This window comes from Hippocampus zosterae, chromosome 6, assembly GCF_025434085.1.
Source record: "Hippocampus zosterae strain Florida chromosome 6, ASM2543408v3, whole genome shotgun sequence".
In the NCBI taxonomy this organism is placed as follows: domain Eukaryota; kingdom Metazoa; phylum Chordata; class Actinopteri; order Syngnathiformes; family Syngnathidae; genus Hippocampus; species Hippocampus zosterae.
This window is the reverse complement of record NC_067456.1, coordinates 6,202,009-6,225,769: the sequence shown is the minus strand read 5'-3', so window position 1 is coordinate 6,225,769 and position 23,761 is coordinate 6,202,009. Positions and strand designations below refer to the sequence as shown.

Below are 23,761 nucleotides of genomic sequence, written 5' to 3'. Positions count from 1 at the left end.
TTCACAAATGCATCTGGTTGAAGTTTAATTTCAAACTAAACATACAACATAGCATCTGTGTTGCGGTGCTATCACGTTTCAGGATAATGGAGTGAACAAAAAATGTAGCAACACATTCAACTGTGAATATCTACGCCAAATTAACATCAGTTATAAATCCCCTGGGGAAGAAATCAGTAAATTATTTAAAAATTATAATTTTTTGGGAAAAATAGCAAGAAGGATTTTGCCCCCCCCCCCCCCCCCCCAAAAAAACTGGTTTGCTCCCCACCCACACAGAAATTATAAGATTGTTTGAAGGATTCAAAATTTTTTATAAAGAATTCCCAAACAGGCGAATCTGTGGGGAACCATGAGTAAGTTTGGGGGGGGGGGGGGGGGGGGGTCAGAGGCATTTTCTTTATCCTCAGTGAAGCATTAATGTTAGTGCTGTATTAGCGACAGAGCGGTTGAGACCGCTTCAGTTTGACTGTCAAGTTTCTACTGCCCCCTGGTGAGCACAGAAGGAAGAACAGCAAGATAGAAATTAAGTAATTTTTTTTATCCTATATAATGAAGTCTTTACTCAGGTTTTTTAATGTACAATATTATCCACTCATTAAAATACTTTTTTTTAGAAGGCTGGAACTGATTGACAGATCAAAATCACCCATCACAGATTTCGTTCTGCAGTTCAAACCCATTGTCGAGTTGTCTTGGGTCAATACAGTCAGACTTTTTCAAAACTATTGTGAAATTTCCTCGAACTGAGTTATAGTCAATAATGAAGTGCTCACTTCATTCAGGCAAGTTTCATAAACTCCTCAAAGTATCTGCTGTCAAGGTTCAGGTCCAACTTAGAGGAAAAGAGTTATTTTGTGAACATCGGAATCTTTCATTCTGATCGCATGGTAAGGTCATGACATGTGGGGGCCCTCAAGGGTCAGGCTTTGGACCCCTTTTGTTCAGTCCGTAGATGTTACCTTTGGGTCAAATGTTTCAGCATGCTAATATTGGCTATCATGGTTTTGCAGATGACACACAGTTATATTTATCTGTATCTTCAAATGACAGCAGTTTAATTAACCAGCAAGCAGACGAGGAGAATTTTAATCTAGCGTAAGCTTTTATCTCCAGCAGACTTACTGATTGTCGCGGTCTTCTGACTGAACTCCCTCAAAAGAGCATCAAACAGCTGGAGCTCATTTACACTGCTGTCGCTCAAATTCTGACCAGAACAAAAAAGGTCAGAAAGTATTACTACAGTCGAAAAGGCCTTGCACTGACTCCCAATAAGCTGTAGAATACATAAAAAAATATTGCCATTGATCTATAAATCACTGAATGGTTTGGGTCTTGAATACATGTAATAAATGCTTAGTGAACATCAACCCAGTTGGGCTATGAGATCCGCAGGGTCAATTAGCGGAGTCTAGTGCTCAAAGTAAACATGGTGAAGCTGCATTTAGCTGTTATGCTGCATAGAAATGGAATAAGTGAAGTCATTTTCAAAACCTACTCTAATTTCTTTACTTTCTAAAGTGATCTCTTAACGCGTCAACACACCCGCTCGTAATTTTTGAAAGTAACTTTTGTTTTCTCTGCTTTGCTTCTGAATGTCATTAACTGCTGTGTTTGTCGATGCTTGTAGCCGTTTTGTCTTTGCCCGGCGTGAATCGCAGTGAGTTGTCTCGCATATGAAATGTCATTTCCATTCATTTCGATAGCAAAAAGACGATCTGATATCACGGCACCAGCGTGCAGTCGCCACACCCTTTCATGTTTATTCAGGGCCTTCTTCCCGTGAGTGAGGAAGAGGAGCGCGAGGCAACACTGGCGTGCGTATGAGACTCAGACATGGGAGGATGCTGCATGTCGTCCGAGGCCCGGGTGAGGCAGCAGATCAACAATGAAATCGAGAAGCAGCTGAAGAGAGACAAGAAGAACCGCCGCCGGGAGCTCAAGCTGCTCCTCTTAGGTGAGAGCGACTCATTTTGATGAGGAAATTGAATTGGGTGTCTGGTGTGTGTGTGTGCTGCCTACTGTGACCCATGGTGGGTGAACACATGACAGGTTGAAATCAAGATTTCTGCATTTAGAAATACATTCAAGCTGACTTTGGATGGACACGCTGAGTTGATGTAGTGGTGTGGACGCTGTTTCTAATGATTTGACCCAGTCATGCCATGAAACGATGTCACCAGAACAGTTTACCGCTTTTTAATTTCATGCAATTTTGATTTCATTAATTTCCTACTCCTTTTCTAGTTTTTAAATTAAATTGCGCTGCTTAGTTTTAATACGTTTTTTAATGTTTTTTTATCGGCAAAGAGATTTTCTGCCGCTCAATTGACGTTTAAAAAAAATAGAATTTCATTTTCATCAATTGGTTGTCCACCCATTATCCTGTTTATTTATTTATTTAAAGCCAGTCAGTTTTGACACAGTTCTGTCTCTCATTGGATTGCGCAGGTGTACCTAATAAAGTGACCAGCGCATGCCCCTTCAATAACAAATAAAAAAAAAAAAATCTGTTACTGACTGAAAAAAATAAATACAAATCAGGCTATAATCTTATTGAATGAATACATCACATTTTCCTACCGCGTTCCTTGCTTTGCAACTTTACGAGGATTGTTTTGGTAACCGTTCAAGTGAGTCGAGGCCTGGGTGTGGCGCTGGTATGATGAAAGACCACATAGCTGCTGCGGCTGCCCCGTATGCAAACTCCATGCAAATCAAACCTTACACAACACTCGCAGGGATGACTCGTTGTATTAAAAAGTGAAGAGCTACATGTTGAATTGTAAACTGTTATAATGCCACCATTGGTACCGGTAACATGCACATGTCAACTAGTGCAGTTTTGCCAGGAATGTGGAGAAATTTAACGCAGTGGAGTAGTGGGAAAAAGACATGACGAGGAAGAAGACATGACGAGTAAGACTTAGCCGTTTTACTAATGCATGCAAGTTGCTTGTGGAAGAGATGTCAATATCCTTCATCTCCAGGTTAATGTGCATCATGTGCTACTAAAATCTTTGTCCTGACTAGTAGGACTAGTAAGACAAGTCTGGGATACGAGTAGTGATTATCATAGCAACGATACACATGCAAACAAAAATAGCCTTTTCGATGTCTAATGTTACCCCCAAGACTTCTCCAAAAAATGTTTACATAATAGAGGGACAACACAGCAGAAATTCAAGCAACTAAAAAGATCACATCCGGTCACGGCAGTTTGCCTCAGGTCCGTTTGGCAGTCAAATATAATACAAGCAAATAATGCAGCTTTCTTTGTGTGTGTGTGTGTGTGTGTGTGTGTGTTTTTTGTGTGTGTGTGTGTGCATGCGTGTGAGTGCGCGCGCGCAACTCGCACGTGTTAGGGGTTGTATAGACTGGCCAATTTTACAGCTCCACGACTGGTATCGAATCACGTGTCTGTCATGCTTGTGGAGGCGGTTGCAAGAATGCTGACTGAAAGTCACTCCAAGTGATTTTACATACCAAATCCGACTGAGTCATGATCATGAAAACTTGACTCCAATGAACATGAACATTCACCAAAAGACCCCAAAAATATGACCAAAAACAATGACTCCCCTCTACCCCGCACCAAAAAAAAATCTGACCACGAATCTGGCAAAAAATTCCTGACCCAAAACATCTTGACAATGATGACGACTAAAACATGACGACAACCCTGACCAAAACCTATGAATAAAAACATGACATTGACCCCAAAAATCATCACCAATGAGTTATGAACAACAGCAAAAACATGACCCCTGACTCAAATCATCACCCAAAATTTGTGACCAAAATCACGAGCACATCCCTGAGCAAAAGCATAAATACGACAAAAAAATTACAGCAATTAAAATAAATCAGGGCGGCCCGGTAGTCCAGTGGTTAGCACGTGGGCTTCACAGTGCAGAGGTACCGGGTTCGATTCCAGCTCCGACCTCCCTGTGTGGAGTTTGCATGTTCTCCCCGGGCCTGCGTGGGTTTTCTCCGGGTGCTCCGGTTTCCTCCTACATTCCAAAAATATGCATGGCACGCTGATTGAACACTCTAAATAGTCCCTAGGTGTGAGTGTGAGTGCGATTGGTTGTTCGTTTCTGTGTGCCCTGCGATTGGCTGGCAACCGATTCAGGGTGTCCCCCGCCTACTGCCCGGAGACAGCTGGGATAGGATCCAGCACCCCCCGCGCCCTAGTGAGGATCAAACGGCTCGGAAGATGAATGAATGAATGAATGAATAAAATAAATCATAACCACATCCATGACTAAAACATACAATCATGACCACAACGCTAACCAAAAACCTTTACCAAAACTCAAGAACAAAAAAATCACCACCTCAAGCCTGAGCAAACACATGACCAAGAACAACAACTACAACCAAAGATTCTTAAAAAAAAAATCATGATATCAATCACAAATAATGACCAAAATCATTACCTCATCCATGACCAAAACACATGATCCTTACCGCAACATAGATCAAAAACCATGGCCCAAAACTGTGTACCAGGCACAGGCGAGAGCGGTAAGAGCACCTTCATCAAGCAGATGAGGATCATCCACGGAGGAGGATACAGCGAGGAGGACAAGCGCGACTACGCTAAGCTGGTCTACCAGAACATCTACACCTCCATGCAGGCCATCATCCGAGCCATGGAGACCCTTCACATCCCCTTCCATGACACACACAATCAGGTAAAAAGGGAAGGCTCTCTGCCGCAAACACGTCATTTGGACGTCTCTGCTGTGTGGCAGATGAGTGCCAACACGCTGCTGGAGGTGGAGGTGACCAAGGTGAACGACCTTGATCAAGAGCACGCGGCAGCCATCGGGAGATTGTGGAATGACGGCGGGTTACAGGAGTGCTTCGATCGCCGCCGGGAATACCAGCTGTCTGACTCCACCAAGTAGTGAGGCTCAAGTCCCGAACAAAAAACGTCACCAAAGATCGCCAACTAAACACGACAAAATCATCCTGAAAAAAATTCGGAACAAAAACCATGATCAAAAATTCTTTTGAAAAATGTGAAAAAATAATTCTGACCAAAAAAATCCTGACTGAACACATGACTGAAAATTTGACCAAAATATTTTTTTAAACTGACAAAATAACACGTACCAAAAATTCCGACCAAAACGCACAATCAAGTGTCATGAATACAAATCTTGATCAAAAAATGACATAACAAAATCCTGATCAAAAATCTGATTATAATCCTGAGCAAACCTGTCCCAAAATGCCACCAAATTCACAATCATAAAGTGACAAAATAGCTCACCAAAAATCCAGACGAAAGCGTGATAACCACAGGAAAAGAAAAAAAAATCAGACACCAAGGCTATAGAATACTCATTAATCAAAACCATTATGAAAACCCACGGTTTTGTATGTCTTATATTGTAAGTACAAAAAAAACATGCACAAAAAATGTTTTTAAAAAATGAGCAAAATGTGACAAAATACAAAAACCCATGACAAAAATCCCGATCAAACCCGTGACCAGAAAAACCACAAGTGTAAAACACTTAACAGTAAAATTGTCTTCATTGACCCTCCAGCTATCTCACCGAACTAGATCGCATCTCGCAGCCCTGCTATGTACCCAACCTCCAGGATATCCTGCGAGTCCGGGTTCCCACGACAGGCATTATCGAGTACCCCTTCGACATGGAGAGCGTCATCTTCAGGTATGGCCCAACTCACCCACCTACAAGAATCAATTCCAATCAAAACTTACCTTTGCGCTAGGATGGTGGACGTGGGCGGTCAACGTTCTGAGCGGAGGAAGTGGATCCACTGCTTCGAGGATGTCACATCCATCATGTTCCTGGCGGCGCTCAGCGAGTACGACCAGGTTTTGGTGGAGGCCGACAATGAAGTGAGGGCACTGCAACAGCCGTGATGGCCACTGATGATGGCAATCCTTGACTAAAGCCACCAATGAAAAACATCACCAAAACCTGATTAAGAATGTAACCAAAAATCCAGATGATGTCATGTCGTTTTGTCAGAACCGCATGCAGGAGAGCAAAGCGCTGTTCAGGACAATCATCACGTACCCGTGGTTCCAGAACTCCTCCGTCATCCTGTTCCTCAACAAGAAGGACCTGCTCGAGGAGAAGATCATGTACTCTCATCTGGTCGATTACTTCCCACAATTCTCTGGTTGGTTCCACGATTGGATGACATATTTTGATTCATAAGAGAAATTAGAGCCCATAGCTGGAAATTTCATGATATTTCTGCTTTTATATAAACTGCAAGCAAAATTAGAAAAAGGCAATATAAAAACAAAAATTACAGTATGCACACAGCCTATTGTATGCATTGCCGAAAAAAGTACCGGTACCTTTTTTCTATTATCACTGAAAAAAAGTTTTCAGATGAATGTTGACATTTTGACATTTTTTTATGAAAAAAATGTGTTTTGGTGAAAGGGAAAAACAAAAGGGAATGTGGAGGGGGATTACAAGTGGTTGTTTTATTTATTTTTTACAAACACCACTTGAAATGTAAAAAGTAAAGATTATGCCGATGCATGCTCTACACTGGACAATGACAGCATGAACTTAAAAATATAGTCTGCTGTGATTCAGATTTTTACATGACACAGATTTGAGTCCATGTGAAAAAAAAGAGGTAACAATAAGACTTAAATCATCCTAATATTCTGTGCGTGGCGTTCAGGGCCTCGTCACGATGCGTCGGCAGCTCAAGAGTTTATCCTCAAGATGTACCAGGAACAAAACCCAGATAAAGACAAGAAGGTCTACCCGCACTTCACCTGCGCCACTGACACGGAGAACATTCGCTTCGTGTTCGCCGCCGTCAAGGACACCATCCTCAGACAGAACCTTCAAGTCTTCAACCTGCTCTAACCGCCACAACCCCATTCTTCAAAGTCAGTGCCTTTCTATTTATTCAGTTTCAGTGTATTAACCCAAGTTGTGCCTTAGCAAAAACTCTCCGGCGTGTTTGGAAGGAAAATTTGTGTTGGTATTTTTGTTAAAAGTGAGGTTGATGCAGTGCGGAAAGAGATGCAGAAAGCAAGCACACCAATTATTTATTTATTAAACAGAAAGGAAGTCACTGCAGTGAACACCTGAAAAAGTACATCAGCACCAAAATATACTTGAACAAAAAAAATAAAAAAGAATGTTGATGACCATGAGGATTCCCTTCTTTTAAATAGATTTTTCTTTTCGCTTTATAAACATGTTTGCCCTCGCATATCGTTACTGTCCAACGAGAAGCATGTACATAATCTCCAGTTTGTTTGCATTACTTTGTACTTTGAATTTGTTAATGGGGGGGTGGTCAAATTAAGTGATGAATATCCAATACTGTGAGATTCTTAAGTTTTTATCTGAAAAGAAATATTATATGTTTCAGAAGGAAACAAAATAACCTCAGGAAAAAAAATGCATCTCCAAATTTTGTGAACTAAAAAAAAAAAAAAAAGTGTCTATACTAAACACAACAAAAAATGTTTTAATAAAAAGAAAAAAATATAGTGTCTAATTTTTGTTGTAAAATAAACCCAAAATGGTTGCATCTCAAAATTAATGCAAGTATCTCAGTTTGTCAGTTAAAAAAAAACATCCAAAATTGTGATTTATCTTGTTTGTTTCCAAAAATAAGAACAAAAAAAGGAAATGTTTATGCTTGTCATTGGTGGTGACAATGTGATACAAAAACAGAAAAATCAGTCTGCTTCCATTAGACCCATTTGTGAACAGATGCATCCATATATTTACAGTATGTATATACATAGCCTACAAGATTAATATACAGCAGTTTAGTATAAAAACGGCATGCGTCTTAACTCGCACACTCCAGAGTTTTAGCTTGCGGAAACGGATACCAAAAAAAATACTGTAGGAGTCACCGAGTAGAAAGTGAGTCATTACGTGAGCGTGTGACATTAAAAGTCAGGGGTGAGGGCAAAAAAAAAAAAGACAACAACAACAAACATGAAATGTGATAATTCCCTTTGTTCAGTAAACTTGATATTTGATTTGACAGACTTGTTATAAAACTCGCACACACGAACACACGAGGTGAGGTCAACAAACAAAAGGCACTGATGGGCATGAGCTCCATTGTGTGTTTTAGTGTGTGTTTGGCAAGCATTTCTTCAACATCCTATCGCTGCATCCAACTGGATATTGAATAAATGCTCAGACAGCTTCTGTGTTGCGGCGTTTGCATTCAGTATTTGGGTAAACTCTCCCTGGCATCCTCCAGTCTAGCGAGAACCCACTGAAAGGACAAAAACAAGCCAGGATGTTGTAATCCGTTCAAGCACGGAGAGGAACTAACACGTGGATGGTGACTCACCGTGGCGATCTCGGGCGTCCTGAAATTAATGATCTTGCCGAACTCTTTGGCGTGAAACACCGACTTGACTCGCTCCTGCACACGGAAGAAAAGATTTAGAGAAAAGCAAATTGGATTGACTTCTTTTAGAAATGCGGTCGCAACACAAATGATGAATGAAGTGAGGTTTGTCTCTCCTCTCAACCCTGGACAATCAAAAAAACGCTTTTCATTCAAAAAATCTATATATACAGTATATTTTCAGATTTTGAAAAAACACAAAATGAGAGACACATGCTTCATTTTTTAAAATCTGAAATGTGGATCTACTGTACATAGACATCTGTAAACACTGAAATGTGTTGCTGCAACACACTTTGTAAAAAAAAATAAAAATAAAAATCAGTTGCTTAAATGTTTTATACTGTAATTTCCAGCAAAACGGGAGAAATATATTGCAATACTTTTCTGCCAATAAATTGCATATTAATCACGGGAAATTACCAAGTGTTTTCCGTGATGTATTAGCATTATCATTAAGCTCGCAGTCTACAGGCTTAGCTACGTGTTTGTTTCATACAAGATCTAAAAAATAAATAAAAGGCGAGCACTCACCTTGGCCTCGATGCGAAGTCGTCGGTTCTCAATTATGGTGGGCTCCTTGGTGAACTCGTCAAATAAGTATTGCCACTCGCAGATCAGTTGACCGAACGTGCCCGTGGTTACAAAGAAAATGCCCCTTGGATGGCAAAAAAAAAAAAAATCATCATCATCATCAAAGGAGGCGATCAATGATGTCATTAATCAACTAGCGGGAGCGAACACTTACTTCTTGGTGATCATGAGGAAGTCCGAGTCATTGACTTTAGCGTGAGCAAAGTATCGGTATTTAGCAAAACGGCCGTTCTCGATTTTCTGCAGAGACACACAACACACACATGGGACAGGAAGTGACAATTAAAATTTCTGAAATGACTTGATGTGGAGTGTTGACGTTGTGGGGGTGTAAGTAGGGTTGAAAAACAACGACAACAAATGGCAGGTGGAGTTTGAAAATGTCCAAAACTTTATTGGGGAAATGTTGGGGATTTGAGACAAGATGGAGGACAGGAAACAACAATGGGGACAAAAAAATAAAAAAATAACAATGGCAAAAACAACAAAACAGAGATTGTGAAAAGATGACCATTGGTGAAAAAGGGAATGAGGGAATGAGGGCAACCCCCCCCCCCCCCAACCCTACGTCTAACAAAAATGTAACTGATTAGAAATACAAAAAAAAGTACCTGAATCTGTCAAGAATTCAGGCAGAACAAACATAATAATAATCACACAGTGCTGAACTCATATATTAGCCCACTTGGTTTAGAGAAGCCTCATGAAGTGCTTTCATGCAAATGCTTTCAGTGAGCACTCAACGTCTTACTACCTTCCTAAAAAGAGAAATCATTTGCTTATTTCTGTATTTATTTATTTTGAGCTCGGAGCACTAGCTGTCTTCCTCATCCTCATAATCCTCCTCCTGATCCTGATCCTCATCGCAATCATCCTCACTGTCAGTGAAGTCACTGAGGCTCAAGCTACTCTGTGGACATGACAAGAGAAAAGGTCACAACATCAGACACACGACTACACAAACCCACCAGGCTGTTGATGGCCCTTCCGAATCACTCGCTAACTCTCGATCCAACTTCTCAAAACTCAGCGTCAGTAGAACAACACTCATCATAATTAAAGCACCGCTGCATCATTCTGACCTCAAAGTCCAAAGTGAAAAAATGTGGCCCATTCCTTGCAGAGAGATTCTGTCTTGTGATTTCACTTTCAATGCCTTCTAAATACGTCGCGTGAACATCATAACAAGCGGCTCGGGAACTTTGGCTGCTTTCTCAAATCCAAATAAATAAATAACCCTTTTCAATTATTTTCTGCTAAATTAATTAAACATTGCCGACTACATTGGATGGCTATTTAAATTGTTTTTTTTTTTTCGTATATGAATGAACCTAAAAAAAAATACAAATCAGAATCCGTCAAAACTGATGGTTATCATGATTTGTGCATGAAAGGGTTCAACACTAACAATTATAATATGACTAAAAATAATTGGTATAAATTCACACAAAATAAAAAGAAATGTTTTAATGTGGAGTGTAAATTAAAAATTAAGAGATATTTGTTTTAATAACTTAAATATCTACATGCATAAAAATAAACTAACATTTTAATGTGATTTTTTTATACAGCTCTTACGTACTTTAAATCAAATGACACCTTAAAAGGTACAATATTTAAATGTTTGGATACATTTGATTGTGAATCATATATTTATATAGTATATTCACAATCTGTAACTAAGTAATGTAACTGTTTACCTAGTAATACAATTTCCACGCAAGGCACTCATTATTTTAAATTCATTAATTTAGCATAAACAAAAGCAGAATAAAAACGACTTGGATCAAATGTCCCTTTGAAGGAGCACTGCTTCAGTTTTGATCACAAGATAAGTCGGACTATAAAATATTCTAAAAATTGAATAACGCAATACCATTAAAAAACATACATGACTCTAGAAAACGCATCCCTTGATAACTAATTTTTAATTAGCCAGTACTAAAGCCAGTACCACACAGTGGTAAGGGCACCGCCTGACTTGTAGTACCGCTGTCCGCCTCTGGAGGTTACAGTGAGTCACTGGCTGGCCTGATTCACACAATACGCAAAAAGAGCAAGCATCTGATGCTAAATATTTGTGACCTGAGTGTTTTTTGGAGTCTTTCAACAGGTCACCGCCCAAATGTCAACTTCCACTATAAGTGAAAGTTACTTGGACTGCAGCACAATTCAAAATGCATTATTCTAGGGGACTATGACTCGATGAGGTCACTCTGTTGGGTGTCCTACCTGAAGCATCTGACTTCCGATGCCCTCTCTTTGCCTGTATGGCCGTATGACGCCATCTTCATGGATGAAGCGAGGGGGGCGCAGGGATTCGATGTCTTGCGACGTCTCCGCCGCCCTAAAACAGATGCAAAAATCCCACATGGAAATCCACACCTTGGGTCAAATGCGTGACTCGATTTGTGGCCTACGGTAGCTCCTTGCGGGTGCTTTCATTTAGTATTTGATTGTTTGTCCAATGACCCGCGAAAATGTCTTCAAAAATATATAGAAAAAAAATTGTGAAAAAAAAAGCAACCTCTTGATGCCTTGAAAGGTGCTGCTGGCCATGTCAATGATGCCGCCGGTGGGCCTGGCAACGGCACCCACCAGACCTTTCCCAACTCCTTTGAAGAAGCCTGCCGCTCCTTCCTTTTGTGCTCCTGCGCAGTGACATCACCACACAATTAAAACGTTTAAACACCCGTTAACTACAGGAATACATTCCGCATTTTTTTAAAATCTGGTCTCATGGCATCCCAGATTTTCACCTATTGTGGTTGGGTTTGGAAGGTATCATGGTAAACTGTAACACCCCATGTATAAAAAAACTAACAAACAAGCAAACAAACAAAATAATTGTTACATGGGAGGTTAGGGGGGTCAGTATAGTGTCGCCTACCTTTAATGGGTTTGGTGACAATGCCTGTTATTCCGCTAACAAATCCCTGCCCAAGAAAACATCCCAAATTAACCACTGCTTCTTCTCAACAGTAAATGTGTCAAAGAGGAGAAATGCGTACCGAAACCAATCCTTTCCCACCCCTGGTGAGACCCTCTCTAAGGCTGCTGGGCTGCTTGTTCATGGCCTCTCTCCTCTTCTGCTGGTACTCTTCATCCATCGTGATGGCGGCAACTCCCTTGGCCATGGCGCCAGTGATCCTGGAGGCCGCACCCGCTATGCCCCCTGTGATGTGCACCAGTTTCATTGTTCAAATTGCATGCTGCTTGGCATCATTTGTACGACAAATTATGTCATATTATGACTGAAAGCCCAGACATATCAAAACCTGCATTTTACCCTTTAAGAACATTCAAATTTAAATTATTGAAAAACTGTTGTAAAATACTTTAAAACTGACATATAACATGAATACAAGAAAACTGACTTGAGCAAGTAGATTGAAAACTGACATAAATACACTGGAACCTGACCTTAAAACGAAAATAAAACCATGGTTAACGCAACTACGTTAATCGGATTTGCTTACCTACAGCTCCTCCTACCAGAGCCTTCACTCCAAGCGCCATCCCTTCCACAAACTCCTCTGGCCCCTGGATCGCGCCCTGTGGAACACCAAAACGCAAACACGACCATGTCGGTATAGTTTTGCACATTCATTTGACCTTTGTGGTTTTCTTTTTCTTTTTTAATTATCCCAATGGTAACAAAGAGTGCTTTGACACACGAATGAAGCCATTAAATTACTAAAATGTGCACTTGAACTTTTCGCCTTACCTGATAGGGCTCATAGAAGAAGGCCTCGACTCCCTCGGACAGTCCTCTGATCAGACCGAAGGGATTTCCCAGTACATCTAGGCCCAGCACCAGGACATACATTTGCTTGATTGCCTAAAATATAAAGTGGTAGCTTGTCTTACAAGTTTAATTCATTCCAGGAGTCACATTTGCATTTAACAACTTGCTTTTTAAACTTTGAGTCAGGTAAATCTTTTATTCAACTTTAGTGCAATACATTTTGAATGATTGTTTGAGCACAGTGTTGACGTCAAAAGTGTGCAGAATGTTAAGAATGACTTACAAAAACATTAAATATAACTTTTCAGAATAATACTTGTTTTTGATCAATAGTTAGGCCTTCCGTGGTGCTCCAAGTCATTTCTCGTGATCCCCTGTCCAAAAATTTTGAGAACCACTGTGCTAGATCACCATGGTTACCTGTTTGGAATAATGCCTGATGACTTCCCACTGGAGCTGCTGGGTGGTACAGAACTGGAACGTCAACTCAAAGTATGCAAGCCTGACAAACAAGATTCAATTGTGAGCCCTTTCCCTTAGATGATGTGACTCGTTTGTTCCGTATTAGTGGCACATACTTGAAGACGACGTCCTGCACGTCGGTGAGCGTGGCGCCAATGCTCTTGAGCAGGAGGTTGAGCGACTGGACAGGTATGAGCTCCCTCTCCCTCTTTTCCTTCATGCCGTCCTCCCCACCCGTACTCAGAGATAAACTCAAATGGAGCTAACGAAACACAAAAATTTTTTTTGAAGTTTTGAGTTTGAATAGTAAAAAGAAATAATTTTAAACATATACTACTGATAATTAACTGACCTGCAGGGTAAGATGTTAATTAGAGAGGCCTTTTTTTAACAGCCAACACATTTTTCCTCATACATGAATGTCAGAACACTTAAGTCATTTTTCCCATTAATATATTTAGTAACATAGTTTTAAATAATTAAAAAAAATAATTTTGACCGTAAACTATTTCAAAACATTTTTCTCATGAATTTATATTTTAAAATGATTTCCATATAGATTGAATGAGTAATCTAAGTAATATAGTTTAAATTATTCTCAAAAATTAATTTTGTGTATTTAAAACATTTTGTCCTTCAAATTAATTCTGGAAAATATTTTCCCATAATTAATTTTTTTAACCATGTTTTGGACCCATAAATATAATTATTCATCTATTGTTTTCTATTTATTTTCCACAAATGAATGTACTATTTATTTGTAATCATTTTTTGCATAAACATGCAGAAAAACACAAAAACAAGACTCGCCCCTTTGGCATCTGTTTTTAGATAACATCGTAAATTGGCATTGTACCTTGATGGGGGAAATGTGGAAGTACTCGTATAGACTGATGGGCGTGGTATCAGCGGAGGAAACGTGGTTCAGCTCCGTCTTAATGTACTCCACATCTTTCTCAAACAGTTCCACCTAGAGCAAGCAGAAGCGCAGAACGTGAGTGGACACGAGCACTCAAGCTGTCGGTCAAACTATACGACGGGAGGACCGCACCTCCTGTTGGACGCTTATGATGCTGGCATCCTCTGGGGTAAACAGGTCGAGGATTGCATAGAGGAAGCCCAGATCCAGCTTCAGATCCATTTCCTGGATCAGTACCTTGAAGTACCTGAGGAGAAGATGACGGTGCTATGAAATATTTTAAGAATCGATTATTCTCTTGACCATCCTATTGGTGATTTGAGTAAACTTGTAAAAAAAAAAAAACAACAACTAATCCTTGCCCAATGCTGCCATTCTGTAGTATAATTTTTTTTTTACATATTTACAATTTAAGCCGTGAAAACTGACCAACAATGTGAAGGGAGAATGTAGAGTATAGTGAAGCCCAAAAATGGCAATTAAAAGAGCATCCTTACTTGATGCGGAAGATGTCAGAGTGGCCTGCTGCCCTCGTGACGATGCTTAGGTCGGTCAGAGGCTTGGGTTCTGTACAAAATGATGGAATAGGTCAAAACAGACACAAACAACAGACAAAACATCAGTCAGCTCAACAGACCTGCGTCCATGGTGACAGACTTTGGAAGCTTTACCGGGTAAAAAACATAGGGAAAGATGGCTCCTGGGAGCTGATTCTGGATCTGTGCAACATACGTCCAAAATAGAGTGAAGACCCATTGTTTTTCTGGAGCAAATTGGCTTCCCAATGACTTGAGTCTGACCTGTATGTGGTGGATTTGGACCCGGTAGGTGCTCTGGCGCGGCGAGACGCTGTACTCCACCTTGACGCCCGGCTGGAAGTGCCTTCTGAGAGGGGCGTCGCACGGCTGCAGCAATCGCATGTCCGTCCCATTGGGAGACAGGCAAACCTGCCAGAGAACAACACCAACATGCAATATAATGATTGAAACACATTTCAAAGATAATTTGTGAAAAATAGCATAACTGTCATAAAAATATTGAGCAGTGTTAACTGAATTTCCCTTAAGGTTCAAAATTAATTATTGAAAAAAAAATACATTGGCAGATATGGTTCTAGAGCTAGAGGTATACTTATTGATGTAGATATCCTGTATAGTTCGGGATATGCGTCTGACCTGGAAGCTGTTGTCCAGGTCGACGATGGCTTTGTCAATGGATCCGGATTCAATGTACTCTTTGAAGCGTTTCTCTAGCATCTCAGCCACTTCATTGCCCATGGGCTTCCAACGGTTCTTCTTCTTGGGCTTCATTTCCCACACCACGTCGGAACTGCAACAGGACAGCGGTTAGCACCAAAATAAAAAGACACGACATGGGAGCGGGTGACGTACCTGGTGATCCCGATGTAGGAGACTTCTTGGCCGCTGCTGTTGTTGACCAGTGAAACGCCGACGTTGTAGAGCGACAGGATGATTTCCTGCTCGGCTAACTGTGCCTTCTCGCTCTCGCACAGCAGCTTGTAGATGCGCAGTTCCTCTGTGAACAGCACCACGCGCTGGAGACCTTGGAGACCACAACAACACAATTAGGGTGGGCTTCGGTGACCAGGTGGGCTTGGATGAGTGCAGTTTTGACATTACCTTCATAAAAGGAGATAACAAAAAGTTTGCCGTCCTTCCTCAGGTCCTCACGCAGATCCTGTGGATGCAAGATGAGGGGGGCTGCAGGTCAAAACGAGATGTAGCCAATTGTCGTCAAGCAATTGACAGTTGTGCGTGAGTCGCCGACAGCGTTCACTGGGCAACCTTAGATGCGCACGTGTACCCAATCAAGTGTCTTATTGCTCTACAGTTTTTTTTCCCCAAAAGCATGACGTGTTTTTACGCACACCTCTTCGCTCTTCAGCTTCCCGCTATATTTGCCGCACCTCCAGCAAAGCTCCCGGGAGCCCGTGGGCTTGGCCCAAGTGTAATGCACGGCTTTCCCAGCCTCTACCTCCTCCTCTTCTGCTGCCTTCTGGGAGCTGAACACAACAAACAAAAGCCATCAAAGACTGGAAAAACAAAAAACAAACAAAAAAACACTCCCTTGGTTAATTGCAAACGACAGCAAGCACATCATGCAGACACAAAGCGCGACGATATGACAGCACCCAGCCACCAAGAATGTATTACCACGGCAACCCTCCAGTCCAAAGAAGCTGTTTCAAACATTCAATCATGGAGAAGAGGTATTAGCAGAATTGACACAAGAGAATCACTGGAAAATGCATGAGGAGCAATTCCGCTGCAAGATTTTCATGGTTTGACACGGATGATGATTTGACATAAAGGAATGGATTAGATGACATCACACTCGTTCCTCCTTTCTACCTGGCCTCCTCCATTGAGAAAGAGAGATCCAGCAGTTCACTGGGCACCCATGGGATCTCAGTCTGTACGCTGCATGACCCACAACACAAATACATACAGAACGTGTGTAAAATATGTCTATACTTGAAAAACTTGCACAAAAGGGAACTTCCTCGCAAAACGCATCTGAATCACTTCCATTTTGACTGTTGCACGGCTTCCTCTCCATACACTCTAATGTCTTGCACTTTTATGATGGAGGAAGTCGCACGGCCTTATGACTTATTCAGCGGAGCACTTCTGAAGCATTGTCACATACTTGAACCATATTCAGTGTTCTGGGACCACTGTACACAGCAACTGCAACCACGATTGAATCTGCGAGTAGTAATGAGCAACCCCTTGCACGCCCCTTTTCAAATGGTGATTCATCCAAATGACCTTCAAGGTGGAGGTTAGAAGCCTTGGAAGTAAGCGTTGCCAGATGATGAGTCCAAGCGGACTTATTTTGGGTGAAGCTTGGTAAAGTAAATGTCATGAAATAGCTGCTTAAAACCAAAATGCCTGAATTCCTGTTCAGTTTTAAGATTGGGTCCTTGAGACTTTCTTATACATCCTGTTATGAATACAAATGTTCACGCGCTTTTGTGTCAACAGTGAAACTGGTGTGTATATATTCACCAGGAGATCCGTGTGACCTTTGGGCGTTTTGTCAACACATAAAAGGAAATAAGTTTGTCAATAGAATAATAATGAAAATAACATTTGTGGCTGACCTCTGATAGAACTTCAAGGTCTGGTCTTTAGTGTGGTTGATGATAAGGAAGGGTGCTGCGCCATCGTGGTAGTCGGAAAATCGGATGGTGGCCGAGTGGTCCGATACATTGACATCAACAATGATACCGCCCACCTATGAAAAAAAAAATAAAAAATTAATAATAATCCTGTCGACTACAAGAAAATGTTTCCTTTGATTAACACTCAACCAGTCACCCATTTTATTGTCCTTACAGTGTTATCCAAGCGCAGCAATAAGCAGTTCTCTGGACGTGTGAAGTTGATGGTGAGAGGCGGAGACAGAAAGCCTTCTGTTTTGACTTTCAGAAGCTTGGCATCATTTTCAGGCCAGAACGGAATGGCGGACTAGAAGACAAAGAGTATGACCACAAAAAAAACAAACAAACCATGTCAGTCGGTTTTAAAAGGGTGAGCAGTTCGTGTCTATTCCTTTTTTCTTCTTACCTTCACGATAGGAATAGGTGCAATCACAGTGAAAAATAATTCACTTTTTATGAACATGTGAAAACGCACATACACAGACAAGATTGCATACACATATGGTAAGCGCAGAAATATAAATTATTTGTCAATATACCTATGCTCACATAACAGTGACTATTTCTATATTCATGGCATCTGTCTAAGGTTTAAAGTACTGGGAACTGTTTTGAATTGTGAAAGATCATGCATAAATACGGCCCGAAGGATACAGGCTCTCACCTGTTCAGGCGGGACTACGGTCCAGTTCTCCTGGCCCTCCTCACATATGAGGACAGTCTGCTGAGTCCTGTTGACTAGCATGTAAAATGGCATGAAGGTGACGATGCGGGTGAGACTGAAGCTGCTCGTGTCGATCTTCACGCCGACCTGATGGAGGAGGAAGAGAGATGGATCAGGTGGCGTTTTGTTCATGTATCCATTTTCTCTGGTGCTTGTCCTCATTATGGTGACATGTGAGCTGGCTTTTGAGTGAGAGGGGGCATACACCCTGGACTAGTTGCCAGTCAATCGCAGGTCATGTATCGCACACAAATTTGTGACTCACATTTACACCTAAGGACATTTTAGATCAGGGGTGGGCAAAGGATGTATGACTCATGAGCCACACCTCCCGCCCCAATTCTCTAATCCAATAATAATCAAATTAATGAGTATTAAGAAAAAAAAATTTAACAGACACTCACCAGATAATCTTTATACTGGCCTTTGCATTTCACATCTCCGTAGCTCCCAACGGTATCCAGGGAGAAATCATCAGAGAGTTCGCTTTCAGAGATCATGAGACGGACCTGAGAGAGGCGAGAAACATCCTCTAACCTTTGAAATGGTTCGATTTCTCAACAATTTCCAAGCTTTACCTTGTTGTTCTTCAGGAAGTAACGAGGTTTGAAGGAGAAGAGCAGCGGCATCTCATAATCCAGCGGGTGCTTGCGGTGGATGTCGTCCGCCTTGTACTGCAGCAGTCTGCCCGTCTTGTTCACCATCCAGTATGGTGAGTGGATGGCCACCACCATCTGGCCCTGGTCGTGCTTGACGTGCACGGCGATGTCCAGCTCAGCCCGCCGCCTCTCCATCCCTTCGCTGTAGTCTTCCTCCTCCGTGCGGAGGGACTCAAACACGATGAAGGCAATTTCCTCCTGCTCACTGCACAGGCTGTTGACAACAGAATGCTTTATTACAAGTGAAACTAGAGTGCCAGATAGCTTGATACACATTTCTAATTACAAAAAAACTAATTAAACTGAAAACGATTCGACAGGAAAAAAAAGATAAAGTATATTTTGATTTTGGCTGAATTTATTTTTTCACCATAAAACAGCTGAAAGTATGTCGCAACTGTGGCTCTGATAGCCCACATGGGAGCACATTACATATTTTGGCAAGGAAGAAAAAAAAAAAAAGCAAAAACAGCAGTTGGAGTACATGTATACGGGAACTCAGACCTGTACTGAGCAGACCAGTCTTGAGCGAGGTAGTCGATCAGGCGAAGGTCCAGGCTGGATTGGTTGATGACGGCAGTGAGAAGTTGGGCGGAGTGGCCCGGGTTCAACGTGGACTCTGTTTCACACTCGCTGCTGTCCTGTTGAGTAGAAGACCGCAGTTTAGTGTAATGCCTTTTTGGACATATGCAGATTGCCAGTAAAGCCATACTTTGAGTTTATAGGTGATCGGGTAAGGCAGCAGATTTCGTAGCAGGACACAAGGCCACAGATGGAGAACATATGGCACGTCAAAGCTGCCCCCAATGCCGCCTGTGTCTTTAAACGTCACTGCGTCTTTCACAGGCACAATGTTGACCGTCAGCACGTCGCCCAGATTGCCGCTGCGGTGGCACTTCTGTTGAATGGGAATCTTGGGCTGCTGGGGGTTGATGTCGTCATAGCTGAAGCCCTCCGAGCACTCAAACTGCTCACCGTTTTCACCTGTGACCGGCTGCAGGCTCAGCTCAGACCTGAGAGGAAAGGAGAGGAGAGACGGTGGTGTGACTCATGCCACGACTGACTGTGTGGTTGGCTATAATTCATTTTGGTCACCGAAAGTGTCAGGTCATGACAGTGTCTGACTTTTTTTTTCCCCTTCTACTTAATTTTTTTGGGGCAACATCCGTATTTAGTGTGTCTCTGCTGAAATGCACTGGTAGCCACTTGTGTTTGACCATTTCTCCGCCACATGAACGCATACATAAGTTTTGGTGATGGTCAAGTGCTGCTGCCGTCTTCAACATGAAGCCACCCCTTTGCCCCGCCCCTTGTAGTCAACACAGGCCAGACTTGTGATGACCAAAATGACTAAAATGCTTTGTATTAATACATAAAGGTGTACAGTTACCTGTACGAGTCCAGAGGGACACAGTACTCCTCTGTGGGTAACGAGGTACCCAAATATGTTGACCCCTCAAACACTTTAAAGGGGATGGAGAAATGATTGATGATCTGATGAAACGAGAAAGAAAAATAAATAACAAATAAACAAATGCAAATATTCTGCGACGTGCAACAGACACACGTGCGCGTTGTCGTACCTGGAAAGGCGAGCGAATCTTGATGTACTTGCTGCCTTCCACGGAATACACCTGACAGACCAGGAAGCGCGTGACTCCCGACACCTCGTGCATGACACTGTACATTCTCCGGCCAACTTTAATCAAGGGGATCATGCTGGCTGATGTGTGACCCGCTGGAGCTGTGAGAGCATTTGCAACATTGGTGAGCAAAGTATTTTATCGAGCTCACTAAGTATTTACTTACTCAAGCACCCTTTAATACGAGGCATGAATTACGGGTGACTCATGCCCGGCCGGGTGCATTACTGGGCCTTGTTTTAGCCATGATTTCAGGGTCTTTAAATGTCACATACATGAGTGAATACATTTGAGATAGTTTTACGTACTCGGTTGTATGTAGAAATCCTTTTCACTGAGCGAGATCATGGCTGAGAACTGGTCCGACTCGGTGGTGACGGAATAGTCCATCCCGAGCGTTTGGCCATCCTGAAGCTCGACAATATGGTCGTTGCTGTGCGTGGCCACCGGGGAAAACATGTCGCTGTACTGGACAAACACGGGCAGGCCCAGGCGGTTCTTCACCACGAACGGAGCCTCGTCCTTCTGGAAGCACCCGGCCGTCTCTTTGGCAGCGTCGGCAAAAGCCTGTGGGGATACACTGTCGTTTCAAGATCCCCGAACAGATTATGCTGTCGGATATTTCCGTTTTCACCTTGCCCAGGTTACTCAGCATAGCAAGTCCACATTTGGAGAGGGTGATATTGAGCTGGTCCTTGCTGCTGATCAAAATGACAGTCTTGTAATCGGGGACATTGTAATCCACCTCATCGGCCCACTCGATGTTCTTCAATGGCTTTGTTTTCATCTGCTTGTTCAAGTGAGAAACAATCAGTCAGAGTTGCTTGATTTCAAACAAAACTTATTTCAATCAATGTTTTCAGGTAAAAGTAATCATGTTTGGAATTAGAATACTACCGGGACTTACTAAAATTATTTGTGCAATTCTTGTGCCTCAAATAGTTATTGGTGATTAGTAAATGACAGTGTCTGCAAGCATAGGATGTTGTTGTTTGTTAACATTACGTGAACTGCTTTTATGATAGTTTGTAATGAATGTGTATAAACAAATGGATAAGAAGAAAAGAAAACACAAAATCTATATTTTAAATAATGATTTTTAGAACATGCAAGTGTATGACGACCTTGAATTCCAATTTCCAGGGTCGGAATCCATCTCTCATCTCGTCTTCTAACGGCTCCAGCAGCGGCTCCCACACACCCACCACCTCGTTGTAATAATGGACCTAAATGTTATATTGAACATGTGAAATTGCACAATCCATCCGTCCGTTTTCTATCGCGCTTGACTTTATGGAGATGGCATGTGATCGATCTCAAGGCTATCAGGGCTGGCTGGCTTTGGGTGAGAGGCAGAGTACACTGTGGTGGCAGCATTTACACTCACTGACGCCACCTTCTGCAATGTGGGAAGAAATCCCACACAGGATTGAAACCTAGGACCACTCTGTGAGGCAGATGTACTAACCATTACAACACCGTACACACATATTGCTAAGATTGTTCTTTATGTGTGCTTGTTTATTTATTTATTTCTCAAGTGCAAATAGATCTAACATTCCAACTAAATCAATGTTTTTTTCTCACAATATTACAACTAAAATAAATACAAATAATTTTTGGGATAATTATTTTTCATAAAGGGCAACTATCTCATGATGACAACCTTTTGGGCACCTCTCAACAACTTACATTAGTTTATTTTTCAAAATTCATTTTTTAAACATTTCATGCGGCAGGAGGTCTACTGGTTAGCACATAAGTCTCGCAGTGCAGTGGTGCAGGGTTCGACTGTGGCTCCGGACTTCCTGTGTGGAGTTTGCATGTTCTGAGCATGCCTGCGTGGGTTTTCTCCGGGTACACTGGTTTCCTCCCAAGGGACACATGGCCAAAACACGATAAGCCTGCATCTGTCATAAACTACTACACTTGTCTTACCTCTAAATTCAGTTCACTCTTCAAGTTAATGAGTGTGGACCAGTTTTTGACATCTCCTTGGTAGGAGGATTTTGCCAGAAGCATGGGCACGGTGCGGTGGCCCACTCCAGCCTCCAACGTCACACAGATTGATTTGATGTCCATCTGGAGATGAAGGATGGACAATCTTTTAAATAAGGGTAACCCTTCTTTTAGTCTAACTATAATTGAGGCTTGTACCTTAAGTGACTCCCCCTGTGGGATGAGTGGGGCTGCTGCTTTCATGCTGGCTTCTCCCTGCTCCTCCAAGAACCATAGTTTGAGATCCTTCCAGTCCCGTTTCTCCCACATGTCCACAGGGACAGGACTTTCAATCTCCTCTGTGGTCTCCATAGTGCGGTTAAAGGCCGACTGGATGGTGATGACCGTCTTGATGATAATGGGCGAAACCTGGATAAAGCAGTAGACATGTGAGAATATACAGGAATGAATAACAGTAACAACACATCCGAATACGTGTACAGCCCTAGTAAGCAGTCATGACCAACCTTGAGCGAGAGAGAATTGATAGTGATCTCCATAGCTTGCGGGGATGTTGGGGACTGAGAACTTTGAAAGAACACCTGGCACGGCTGCAGAACTGTGGTCACGTTGTGGAGTCTCTTCTCCCTGAGGAAAGGACACGCCACCACCTAAAATAGACAAAGAAAAAAAATCTCAAAAACACTCCCGCCGGGCAAGGCAATGACGCAAACAGCATCAAACCTTGAGGTCTTGGATGACGGCCGTCATCCTTGAACTCTCTGCGTCGCTTTTCATGACTAACTCGCACTGCGTGGTCATCACCAGGGCCAGCGCGTCGGCACGCGTCAGGTCGGCCACGAACACGATCTCTGGGTTTCGCACGACGACGTTCATCTCGGACTTTGGCGCGACGGCTGGAGACGGAACTGTGACGCAAATATCAACAAAGATCATTCATGAGCATGACATGTTTTTACTTCAGGTGCCACAGAGCAGATTCCAACTCAGGGTGCCCGTGGCTGACAAGTGTACCTCACCTTTGAAATATTAAACAGTTTTAGGATCAAAGGATGTTGAGTATTCAGGGTTTAAAATATCTTAAATATTATTATAAATACTTTAGAGGGAAGGTGTCCATCAGTCTCCGCTTTGTCTCCAATCCACTCACTCACTTGATTCCTCTGGCAGGGCAGGGATGTTGTTTTTATCTAGCGGAGCTGGGTTTTTCTTGGCTTGAGGTGTTTCAGCAAAGCCTTGCTTGGTGGCTTTCAGGAAAACATCTGCCACAGTAAGGAGGAACTCCATGCTGGCGCACAGGTACACGTCCTGTACCACCGTGTCTAGGTTGGTGCCTTCGTGGCTCCGCCGGTAGTTGACCTCCACCATCATGTTTTTTTCCGTTCCGGGACGCATGGCCATCATCCTGAAATGGGACAATGCACCGGTGACACCCTCCGTCCGCCACACCTACACGTTGA

The 23,761-nt window shown here is 42.3% G+C and overlaps 2 protein-coding genes across 5 annotated transcripts in view; one reads left to right on the top strand and one right to left on the bottom strand.

The window, feature by feature from the left end:
* Window positions 1-1,779: 1,779 nt before the first annotated feature.
* On the top strand, window positions 1,780-7,978 carry LOC127602382 (guanine nucleotide-binding protein subunit alpha-14-like). 3 transcript variants are annotated; one of them, XM_052068466.1, is made up of 7 exons: window positions 1,781-1,957; window positions 4,516-4,700; window positions 4,761-4,915; window positions 5,565-5,693; window positions 5,755-5,884; window positions 6,018-6,171; window positions 6,694-7,978. In XM_052068466.1, the coding sequence occupies exons 1-7, from the start codon at window positions 1,837-1,839 to the stop codon at window positions 6,882-6,884; spliced, it is 1,065 nt and encodes a 354-aa protein (XP_051924426.1). In that variant the 5' UTR covers window positions 1,781-1,836; the 3' UTR covers window positions 6,885-7,978. The 3 variants fall into 3 exon arrangements, with proteins under 3 accessions (XP_051924425.1, XP_051924426.1, XP_051924427.1); XM_052068465.1 differs by having other exon boundaries at window positions 1,780-1,957; window positions 4,516-4,915; XM_052068467.1 differs by having other exon boundaries at window positions 1,825-1,957; window positions 4,484-4,915.
* Window positions 7,053-23,761, bottom strand: part of vps13a (vacuolar protein sorting 13 homolog A) — a 31,561-nt gene continuing 14,852 nt past the window's right edge. Inside the window, exons 38-76 of one of the 2 annotated variants that reach the window (XM_052068433.1) lie at window positions 23,456-23,706; window positions 23,025-23,209; window positions 22,808-22,951; window positions 22,500-22,709; window positions 22,281-22,424; window positions 21,467-21,568; window positions 20,977-21,129; window positions 20,651-20,909; window positions 20,283-20,443; window positions 20,090-20,193; window positions 19,412-19,712; window positions 19,204-19,340; window positions 18,619-18,913; window positions 18,445-18,549; window positions 17,981-18,127; window positions 17,492-17,623; window positions 17,257-17,390; window positions 16,502-16,570; window positions 16,020-16,152; window positions 15,770-15,827; window positions 15,521-15,692; window positions 15,305-15,458; window positions 14,930-15,076; window positions 14,767-14,848; window positions 14,627-14,696; window positions 14,262-14,376; window positions 14,067-14,180; window positions 13,327-13,472; window positions 13,169-13,250; window positions 12,728-12,841; window positions 12,480-12,555; window positions 12,012-12,175; window positions 11,891-11,936; window positions 11,528-11,651; window positions 11,233-11,347; window positions 9,155-9,240; window positions 8,941-9,064; window positions 8,347-8,421; window positions 7,053-8,268 (exon numbers count right to left, since the gene is read on the bottom strand). In XM_052068433.1, the coding sequence (XP_051924393.1) occupies window positions 8,218-8,268; window positions 8,347-8,421; window positions 8,941-9,064; window positions 9,155-9,240; window positions 11,233-11,347; window positions 11,528-11,651; window positions 11,891-11,936; window positions 12,012-12,175; window positions 12,480-12,555; window positions 12,728-12,841; window positions 13,169-13,250; window positions 13,327-13,472; window positions 14,067-14,180; window positions 14,262-14,376; window positions 14,627-14,696; window positions 14,767-14,848; window positions 14,930-15,076; window positions 15,305-15,458; window positions 15,521-15,692; window positions 15,770-15,827; window positions 16,020-16,152; window positions 16,502-16,570; window positions 17,257-17,390; window positions 17,492-17,623; window positions 17,981-18,127; window positions 18,445-18,549; window positions 18,619-18,913; window positions 19,204-19,340; window positions 19,412-19,712; window positions 20,090-20,193; window positions 20,283-20,443; window positions 20,651-20,909; window positions 20,977-21,129; window positions 21,467-21,568; window positions 22,281-22,424; window positions 22,500-22,709; window positions 22,808-22,951; window positions 23,025-23,209; window positions 23,456-23,706 (5,281 nt within the window). In that variant the 3' untranslated portion in view covers window positions 7,053-8,217. The remainder of the gene's footprint in view (window positions 8,269-8,346; window positions 8,422-8,940; window positions 9,065-9,154; window positions 9,241-11,232; window positions 11,348-11,527; window positions 11,652-11,890; window positions 11,937-12,011; window positions 12,176-12,479; window positions 12,556-12,727; window positions 12,842-13,168; window positions 13,251-13,326; window positions 13,473-14,066; window positions 14,181-14,261; window positions 14,377-14,626; window positions 14,697-14,766; window positions 14,849-14,929; window positions 15,077-15,304; window positions 15,459-15,520; window positions 15,693-15,769; window positions 15,828-16,019; window positions 16,153-16,501; window positions 16,571-17,256; window positions 17,391-17,491; window positions 17,624-17,980; window positions 18,128-18,444; window positions 18,550-18,618; window positions 18,914-19,203; window positions 19,341-19,411; window positions 19,713-20,089; window positions 20,194-20,282; window positions 20,444-20,650; window positions 20,910-20,976; window positions 21,130-21,466; window positions 21,569-22,280; window positions 22,425-22,499; window positions 22,710-22,807; window positions 22,952-23,024; window positions 23,210-23,455; window positions 23,707-23,761) is intronic. The other variant, XM_052068434.1, reaches the window with a different exon arrangement.